The 10,000-nt window shown below is 46.0% G+C and overlaps 1 protein-coding gene across 2 annotated transcripts in view; it reads left to right on the top strand.

Annotated features, from left to right (window-relative positions):
* The window catches only part of trps1 (trichorhinophalangeal syndrome I), a 112,475-nt gene that overhangs the window by 17,002 nt on the left and 85,473 nt on the right, over window positions 1–10,000 (top strand). For both annotated transcript variants that reach the window (XM_030348088.1, XM_030348089.1), the window contains exon 2: window positions 6,613–7,175. In XM_030348088.1, coding sequence (XP_030203948.1) covers window positions 7,163–7,175 — 13 coding nt within the window. In that variant the 5' untranslated portion in view covers window positions 6,613–7,162. The remainder of the gene's footprint in view (window positions 1–6,612; window positions 7,176–10,000) is intronic.

The raw sequence follows: 10,000 nt of genomic DNA, 5'->3' as shown, positions 1-10,000 counted from the left end.
TCAGACAATTATTGGGGGTGTGGGTGGAAACTAGTGGCCGTACAGCACCAGAGTTGATAAGGATGAACTTTTTGTCGCTGTATTTCCCGAGCAGCACTACCGGAGTGCCTGAGGAGAGACACACAGGAGAGACTCACCCGGGCGACTCGCACCCAGCCCTGGCATTACCGGGAAAATACTTTGTCAACGTCCTTCTTGGGTGTAGCTCACGAAAGCATCCGGAAGGCAATGATGAGCTTTACACTTTTTGTTGATAACATGTTGAAGCCTGCAATTATAGGCATCATCAATTTAATAATTAATTATTGGATTCATTGTACAGCCCACAACAACAATAGACTACAGTCAAACTGCCTTTCTTTGGAATGTTAGGGTATCATTTTTGACCTTGGTTGACCTGAGAATCATTTCAGGTAGAAGAAAATCTATTTTAACATCTAGGGACGACCAGTTTCCTTTTGTGAGTCAGCATTGGATTGACTCGGAGAAGAGATGGAGAAGCAGAGAAGGAAAGTTTCGGAGAATGTGCGGCTTGATGTGTCGGTGGGGATGTGAGTCAGTGAGTTGGTCTGTGACTCACCGTTCAGCCACTCTCATTAAACGTCGGCTATTGTCTTCTGATTCACCGCAGCGCCGAAGCACGCAGGCTAAACCTCGGGATTGGCAGCATAAAAGTCTGTGTTTTTTTTTATTAACTGCATGAAACGTGGTCGCGGTTAAATTAAGCGAAGCACTGGCAGAATTTTAAAATAAATGTTTGAGGTAAACAAAGAAATGTCATCAATCTCCAGCATTAACCCACACTGTGTCTCTTTGTCACTGTTGTTCAAAGGAACTTAAAAGCTTTGGCTATATTTTAAGTATGTCCTGCAACACGGTGCACTCGCTGGCTAACAGGTCCAAGCGATGGCTGTAGCCCCCGTTATGTGTTCAGAAGGCTAATTGGGCGGATCACCCTGGCTGCTCGTTTCGACGACCCTCGTCGACGTGGTTATGTCTCCGCAGGTACCCCCAACCCCCCCCCCCCCCAAACCCCCTCGCTGAGCCGTTTGTCTTTCCTCTGTCCTTTCTATTCGTCAGCGATAACGACAATTTCAGGGTCATTCCGGGATGCGTGGGTTTATAAAGGGGCTTCCGGCAGGTTCTCAGCAAGGAGGAATAACAGGCTTCTCTGGCACTCGTTAGTCTCACCTTGGATCCCGTTTGCCTCCTCATTTATCTCTCCGACGTTGTGTATTCTTTGTGCCGGTCGGATTCGTAAACAGACAGCAAAAAAGAGCCTGAGATATGCTTGTCTCCCTGAAGTAAACAAAAGTATTTTTCTACCTTTTGTATTCGCTTAAGCGGCTTAATTTTTTGCGCATTGAACATGTCAACTGAGGCAGAGAAGAAAACGAATTTGAAACTAGTAAGAAAAATTTGGGCTCTGTATTTCTTTCTTCTTGGAAATACAAGCCTTTTTTGATTACGTCTAGCGAAGAACAATGCAATATCCCCCAAAAGATCCTAACCATAACAATGATAAGAATATTCAGATGTGCAGTAAGTAAAACAATGTCCTTTCAGAGGGCGGGACAGCCCAGCGAGACAATGTGCTGCACCTTGTTTTGTTTAGCCGTTGCCAAGATTGTTTATGGCATCATAACTAACCCCCAAGACACAATAAACCTAACGGACAAACAACAACAAACACGCCTATTTGTATATCTGACTGCTTTCCTACTGCTCAAAGAACCCGTGGAAGTATGAAACGGCAGCCATGATTAATTTAATACCATTGAGCTACGTCGCCAGCCGCAAATCTATAAACGTTGCATCTGAGATATGGCATGAGGTAGATTTACCACTTGTGCAACCTATTAATTGTTGGAACGAGTCCATCTTACGACAACTACTACAACTACAACTAATGCTACTGTTAAGAAACAGACGGCGGTGGTTTTATCCCATGGTAGTCTTTCCCCAACCAATAGAGCTTGTGCATCAGAATGCATCATGGGATAATGGCAGTTTGAAACACACCAATGTCACCCCATAATGACACATCATTTCACCTTTAAATGCTAAACAATGACGACCATCACTAACGTCAAAATTCTTGTGCTCCAATACTTCCAAAATGGAGGCGGTCATTGCGATGCAACGTCACAATATACAAGCCGCATTAAGTAACTGTTGAAACATGTTTATTTGACTACTATCGATTCTACCACTATTACGACTAATACTGCTAGTGCTAGTACTTCTAAAACACTGCCTGGCGTGGTCTCAAACGCAGCCTGTAGGGTCTGTATGCATTTAATTTGGCGTGCGTGTGTGTTGTCTGTATATGTGTACTGATCAACATTAGTGACTGACCACATTCAAAAAATCAAAAGCTGTGTACTCCAAATGTAAACAACCCCACCAAAAAAAGTGTGTGTGTGTGTGTGTGGGGGGGATAATCTGTGTCAGATGCAGGCGCTGAGTTTGCCCGCGTCTGAGACAATGTTCCCAGTGTCCCGTAATTGGTGGAACATGGGTGCGTCTACGTTACATCTAAGAACACGTCGAGGGAACATCAGGAAAAACCAAAAAAAGCTGGACCCTTCAAGGGCAATCTCTCTCTTCTGAGAAAGAGAGAGAGGGAAGAGAGAGAGACGATATGAATGAAACTGAGGAAGAAACTAGTGTAATTGCTCTGACCACCATGACATTGGAAACGGCATTAGCAATAACAAATCAGACAACAATAAGGGATGCGGCCAAACGATAAATTAGAGGGCTTGTGTTTCATAGTGAAACCGAGTGGAATTAAATTTTGCGTGATGCAATTGAGTTTGCGTGTGTGTGTGTCTTTTGTGTATCTGCATGCTCGTAGGTGGTACTGTGATCACCGAACACATGTGAGCTCTCGGAATAGAGCACAGGCTTAGGTGTGTGTGTGTGTGTGTGTGTGTGTGTGTGTGTGTGTGTGTGTGTGTGTGTGTGTGTGTGTGTGTGTGTGTGTGTGTGTGTGTGTGTGTGTGTGTGTGTGTGTGTGTGTGTGTGTGTGCGTGTCCGCCCGTGCGCGCGCACGTGTGAGCAATCATGTGCGTCAGGCCGTCATGAATGGTGTGTTTGAGACAGAGCGGAGTGTGGAGTTCCTCGGGCCGGACCAAATTGGAAACAGAAAAACAAACATTTCTTCGGAAACCCTGCTCTCTCCAATCGCCCCTCCCTCCCCCCCCCCCCCCCGCCCCCCTGCCTTGTCTGCTGGCTAGTGGCGTAGGCCAACCTGTCTGGAACAATGTAATGGTGTATACCCGGACCGGACCACACACACACTTTCAGAGGGATGTTGGTGGTATGGAGGTGGTGATCATGGGGGTAGTGTGTGTGTGTGTGTGTGTGTGTGTGTGTGCGTGTGCGTGTGCGTGTGTGTGTGTCTGCGTGCGTGCGTGCGTGCGTGCGTGCGTGCGTGTGTGTGTGTGTGTTTGGGGAGGGGGTCGGTGGGGTGGGGGAACATGTGGTGGTTTGAAGATGAGTGAGAGAGAGGGGGTGGAGGTGAAAATGTGAGAAGCGGATGGACATGTCGTGGGGGGGGGGTGGGGGGGGGGCGGGAAAGAGGAATAGTAATGGGAGGGACAGGAAAATAAATAGCGGTTAGGTGACGGTGGAAAGAAAAATCACACGTTTTCCTCTTTCTTGACTTTCTTTTTAGACTTCTTTCTGTTCTTCTTTGCCTCTTTCTTTCCGTCCCTCATCCCCCTCTTTCTTTACTCCTTTCCAACACTAACACCACACCACCCTCAGCTACGTAATAACGCAACCGCTATTTGAATAATTTGTGTGTGTGTGTCTGGATTTAGTAGAATGACCTTTTAGTCTACCTATCCCGGGCTTGCGAGAATAGACGTTCTCTCTCAAGTATACTCTCTCAATTATACTGAATCTATTGCAGTAAAACTTTCCGATCGGCACACAAGGAGCCTGTGAGGGTGATTTCGGAGCTCAGAGGGTCAGTGCTCGGCTTTGTGAAAACATGTATTCATTCCCAGAAATGATGCTTTGGACAAAGTAAAAGTCTTGCCTATTAGCTTTGCATTTAGTGAATAAATCGGTTGACATCGAAATCCTGCCAGACTTGTAAAGTCGTGTAACGAGAGAACATTTTTAAGATAAGGGGTAGATAATTGTTTTGATTAGATTTTTTAATGCAACCACTTACATCGTTGAGATGTAATTGTTAACGGAATCGACTGTTGCTGATAAGAATCTTGCAGCCCACCTTTATACAGTAGTGGCATCGGAAAGATGGGGCACGCACGCACGCACGCACGCACGCACGCACGCACACACACACACACACACACACACACACACACACACACACACACACACACACACACACACACACACACACACACACACACACACACATTTAGTATACGGGCATAAACAAACACACACAAACTTTTAGTATACAGGCATACACAAGTACACAGACTTTTAGTATATGTCCACACACACACACAGACTTTAAGTATGCACACAATGTGGTCACTGCCGTCAGCACCATATATCTTTAATGCCAGGGTCAAAGGTCACATCCTCCAGCACTCTGTACGGGCCCTGCTTTGTAAACGTGCAAACCGTAACAGAGTTCTGTGTATTTTGTTTGGGGGAGGCGGGTAGCAGTAAGGGGCTTTGGTATCTGATCGATATTGGAAACATATCAGAAGATGTTTCCAATTGAGATAAAACACATTCCTGTCCACGAAGTCACGAGCGGTGTGCCAAGCAGAGGTCGAGATGTGTTCGACTCAAGGCTAACCCAGCACATTGGAGATGCTGTCGGCTTTATACATTAAACACGGCTTCAAAGGCCATCTACATTGAAAACATCTTCTGATATGTTTCCAATACCCATCAGATACCAGACAGCTTTTAACTCCACCCCCCCCCCTTCCTCTCCACAAAAAGACACAAGAAAACATGTAAAAGCGGTAACTGTATCCATCAGAGCTGTAGCGGCTTGACGTTCGGGGAATCTGTGTGCCATAGGTTGAGGAGTAAGGTCGGCCGTTTAGGGAGCAGGACCAGTACAGGAGAGGATGCGACCTTTGACCCCAGGTGGGGAGATATATGGTGCTGAGGGCAATAGGGCCCTAACAGGGTGTGTGTGTGTGTGTGTGTGTGTGTGTGTGTGTGTGTGTGTGTGTGTGTGTGTGTGTGTGTGTGTGTGTGTGTGTGTGTGTGTGTGTGTGTGCTCACTCAATCATTGAAAACAAACATACTTTTTGTATAGACACAGAGGGAAACCCAAAGCGCACAGACACACACACACACGCACACGCACACACAGAGCAACACGCCTCACACACTGCCCGCTTGACCAGAAGGAGCCTCTCTTTGTATAAATACAGACTCATATTTAGATTTGTGGTGAAAGAAAGAGGGAGGGAGGGATAAGACAGACAGAGAGAGGGAGAGAGAGAGAAAGAGCAAGTGAGAGAGAGAAGGAAAGTCAGAGAGAGATTGACTGAGAGAGAGAGAGAGAGAGAGAGTAAGTGAAGAAGAGGAGGGCGTTCTCGCTCTCTCTCCCTTCCTTTCTTCCGTTCCTTCCATCTTTTTCCCTCCTCCCATCGAGTAAGGCGGGGGAACAAAGATGGCTGGTATAGATGGGTGGGGTGATGTTTCGTGGTTGGGGCAACAAAAGGGGAAACGCAGGGAGAGGAATTGACTTTTACTGCTGGATTTGCACAGCGGCTAAAATACAGCTGTAGACAGCCAAGGCCACAGGAAGTCTCGTGCCGCTAGATGATACTTTCTTTTGGGGAAAGATGGCAGTTTTGGACCGAACACAACACATTCCCAACCGACTCAGAGAGAGGGAGATATGATATCACAGTGGGAGATGGATGAAGAAAAAGATATCGGAAACTAATTTCAAGCTATGTGGCATACTTTGAACTCTAGAATAGCGTAAGTTCCTAATGCCCATGGCGTACATAATATTTTAAACAACAATGTTTCTGCCTACTAAGATGGGAATTGAGGCATATCTATTACGACATGCACACTTCATGCTCCCAATGAAGAGAGCTAGAACGTTAATTCACGCGGAGTAAAAGAGTAGCTCTATCAGACAGGAATATCGGAGGCATGTCCACAACCATATGCCCTGGTGATAGATGTTCCAACGATGTGTGAAATGATTTAAATAAGCGTGTGCCATTATTATGAAATGATAGATCTTAGTAGTGCTGGATAGTATATCACCCCAAAAAACTAGACTGGTTCACAGGAATGTCAGAAAGGAATTGCATATATGTCAAAGAGGTTTACAAGGTAGGGCGAACCCACAAAAGAGTCGAGAAAATAAGTAGAAATGATTTGAACGGACTCCTTGAAGCTAATCACATCCCATCAGCGTCTGAGCTCGCAGTGCGTGCCAGTCAAGCTCGGGACGTCCCGAGCCGGGACAGACCCGGGCTTTCGGACAAAAAAGAAAAAAAAAAAACTTTGGAGAAGGAGTCAGATCGGCCGGAGAGGAAATGGGTATAATAAGTTCCAGTAACTGCAGCTTGAGCATTGCCCATTTTTCTTCTGGGTCTCACAGTCCCTATTTGTCTTCCCTTTTGGTTACAGGTTTCCATGGTGATGACGGCATCGATGCCAGCGCAGGCCTGACCGCCGCCCCCGCCCCTCACCCCCCCCCTCCTCCCCCAGCAGCACCACCACCGCCACCCCCCAGTACCAGAGGTGACCGGCGATGCCTTGCTCATGAGAACCTAGAACAGTATTACCAGCTCCTCCCTGCGGTGTGGAGTGGTGTGCTGGACGGTACATGGAATATATCAAGCGCGCCTAGTTGAAAAATAACCAAGAGGGAAAACACACACGAGTTAAACACAAGGAGAGTGTGTGTGTGTGTGTGTCTTCGGAGGAGCGACGTTCGGACCCGACGCCGAGGGGACCTTTTGGATATCAGTGCCGAAGGCGGGCGGTCGGCGGGGGCTTATCGGACCTTCGGGGGTTCGACGGCGGCGGTAAATCCGACGCTGAGGCGCGGAGTCACGCGCGAAGAAGGACGGCGATCGGACGATAAGGCGGGACGCGCCCCCCCCACCCCACACCCCCAACGGCGGGAGCTGATGCCAAGTCTGAGAGTGGACCGCCATGACGCGATTGTAACCTGATGATCAGCAAAGGTTAGCCCCTCTTCTGGAACCTTCTTGTTTGGGGGGGGGCGGGAAAGTCTTAAGGTGTTGGGCAAATGTCCAAAATCGACCTCTAGGCATACGTGAGCAGGATGCCTTAACCCCTACCTTTTGTCATTTGAGAAAAAAAATTGCTGCATGTTTCTTTGGATTAAGGCGCCTGCTAAAGACTACATAGTAAATACATAGTCACTGGTAGAAAAGTATTATATAATAACATTCGTACTCATTAGTTTCTGACTTGCTGTCACATTTTATTTCGCCCTGCTTGCACTGTGAAAGGCTAATCTTAGGCCCACAGTGACATCAAAGTCTCTCCTCTCTGTTCGCTTAACTAAAACTCTGTTGTTGTGACATTATCAACTATCAAATTACCTGCCGTTAGATACCCCCTTACCATATCATCATATTGTAATGAGTACTCACTCCTCGAGGTTTCTAACGAGGGCTAAAGACGCGGAGACGTACACATAATAGATTTGACACAAATTATATTTTAATGGCTTTAGCAGGCCACGGTGCTTTCAGTGGATACCTGCTCAGATAATGGACGTTTTCTTGTGTATTCACAATGCAAACGTTAATTTTCAATTTCAGATGCTTCCCCGATTACCATAACATGAGGTAAGCACGGAAACCGTTAACTGCGTCATTACTGAAGAGAGAGGAAAAAGGGAAAGTAATATTGTGAGTGAAGACTGGGTAAATCATCACCTTGTCTTCAGTTCCGCAAATTATAGTTTTTTTTGCCGTGAAATCCACAGAGTTTTTTTACGTTAATAACACGATTTATTGCGAGCATATGGCATTCGTTTAATCGTATGAATAATTTTAATTGAAGAAAATAGCATGTGTGCGTATGTGTGATTGCGAAGGTTCTCATGTGTACTTGTGCACACGCTCTTGAAGGCGATCAACATAATTTGAATTCCCGGCCCATTAAAAATATTTGAAATATGTAACACATAGTGGTACCTGATGATGAAATGGCAATGCATGTTCAATAAGTGTCATCGTCACGTGATCAGCGAGGCATTGAGTACAAGAGCAATTAAACAACATCCCAGAATACACAATCAAAGCACAACACCGAACACTTCTGCCTCCCTTTTGAGGTTGTGTGTCTGATCACGCGCTCAAACATACATGTGCACGCACAATCACCACAGTCGCACATCGTGGTCACTTTGCACAACTCTTTGACGTAACGGCCAAACACCAAGCGGGTTGTGCGAAATGCCTTCATACAATGTAAGTCTGTATGATTGTGCAAGTATCCTGAGGTTTGCTGTCTGTGTGTTTGTGTGTGTGTGTGTGTGTGTGTGTGTGTGTGTGTGTGTGTGTGTGTGTGTGTGTGTGTGTGTGTGTGTGTGTGTGTGTGTGTGTGTGTGTGTGTGTGTGTGCTGCATGATTATGTATAATCATGGTTCTAATCATGTTAGTGTTCCTGTGAACATGTGTGTGTGTGTCTCTGTATGTGTGTTGTTCTATCCTGTGGTGGTTCAGCCACTCAGCTTGGTGATGTTTTTCACCCGCGAGCATTGCTCTGAGCTGTCTGATTCTTTTGGCTTTTGAGGGGGGGGGGGGGGGGGGGGGGGGGGCGTGGTTATGTATGTGTGTGTGTGTCTCTTGTGGTATATTGTAAAGCGTTTGATGTACTAGTGGAAGACAGATTTTTCTTTTTTCTTCAGCACTAGAGAGCACTGTGGAATGTTGACTAGAGACGATTCAGTTAGGACCACAAACAACACACACACACAAACACAACCACACACACACATACACAATGAAGACAGAGGACGCACCAGCCTATCCCCTCCTACCCCTTTGTCTGTGTATGTGTGCGTGGTTACGTGTGTAAACTGGCTGCCTCGTATGATAATAATAGGTTGAACCATTCTCATATAATGGGGTCAGCAGGTTACTTTTTGTATGGGTCATGATCTCATCCTTTTATGATCTTGTAACTAGATGTTCATGGAGTATATGCATGTGTGTGTGTGTGTGTGTGTGTGTGTGTGTGTGTGTGTGTGTGTGTGTGTGTGTGTGTGTGTGGTGTGTGTGTGCGTTCGTGTGTGTGTATGTCTGTGTGTGTGTCTGCATGTCTGCATGTGTGCCAATTGCCAAACCCCAATTCATATCATTTGTCAACATGCGACCTGCATCCCCCTTCCTCACAAACACACACACACACAAACACACACACACACACACACACACACACACACACACACACACACACACACACACACACACACACACACACACACACACCACACTCAGAGGGTCTCGTGATTGTCCCTGAAACCCGTAAGACCAATTAATTACAATTAGGGTGTATTAATGATGCAGGCCAGGATTAATAAAAGAGGTGTCACCGGCTGTCATGACAAACTAATGACTTAATTTCTTAGTGCGTTAACGATCGTCTGGTTTAAAGGACACCGCATCCATCAGGGATCTGCGGGGCATGTTCTCAATCTCCTCTCTTGTTTGTCCCCTGGAGTTGGAGAATCCGTCGGTGGTATACACCAGTCAATCTTGGGGTGTGTGTGTGTTTGATTCAAGACTTTGCAACATATTCAATATCTTGCGGCGTATTGTGCTTTAGACTTTGTTTTCTTGATGTTTTGCCCATTAAATGCCAGACTGGTTGAAATGGTTTTTTTTGCTTCTTCTTCTTCTTTGTCTTCTTCTTATATAGTTTATAATTGGTGTGCTAAATGTAGTTATTTTTTATATGCGTTGCAAACTTCAGCGGAAAATGTTCTATCTACTCAACGGCACATTTATTTGGGTCGCTTTTAACTTTTTAA

This window comes from Gadus morhua, chromosome 22 (genome assembly GCF_902167405.1).
Source record: "Gadus morhua chromosome 22, gadMor3.0, whole genome shotgun sequence".
NCBI classification, from domain to species: Eukaryota; Metazoa; Chordata; class Actinopteri; order Gadiformes; family Gadidae; genus Gadus; species Gadus morhua.
Note: the sequence above shows the minus strand (reverse complement) of the source record. Positions and strands in the feature narration are given on the sequence as shown.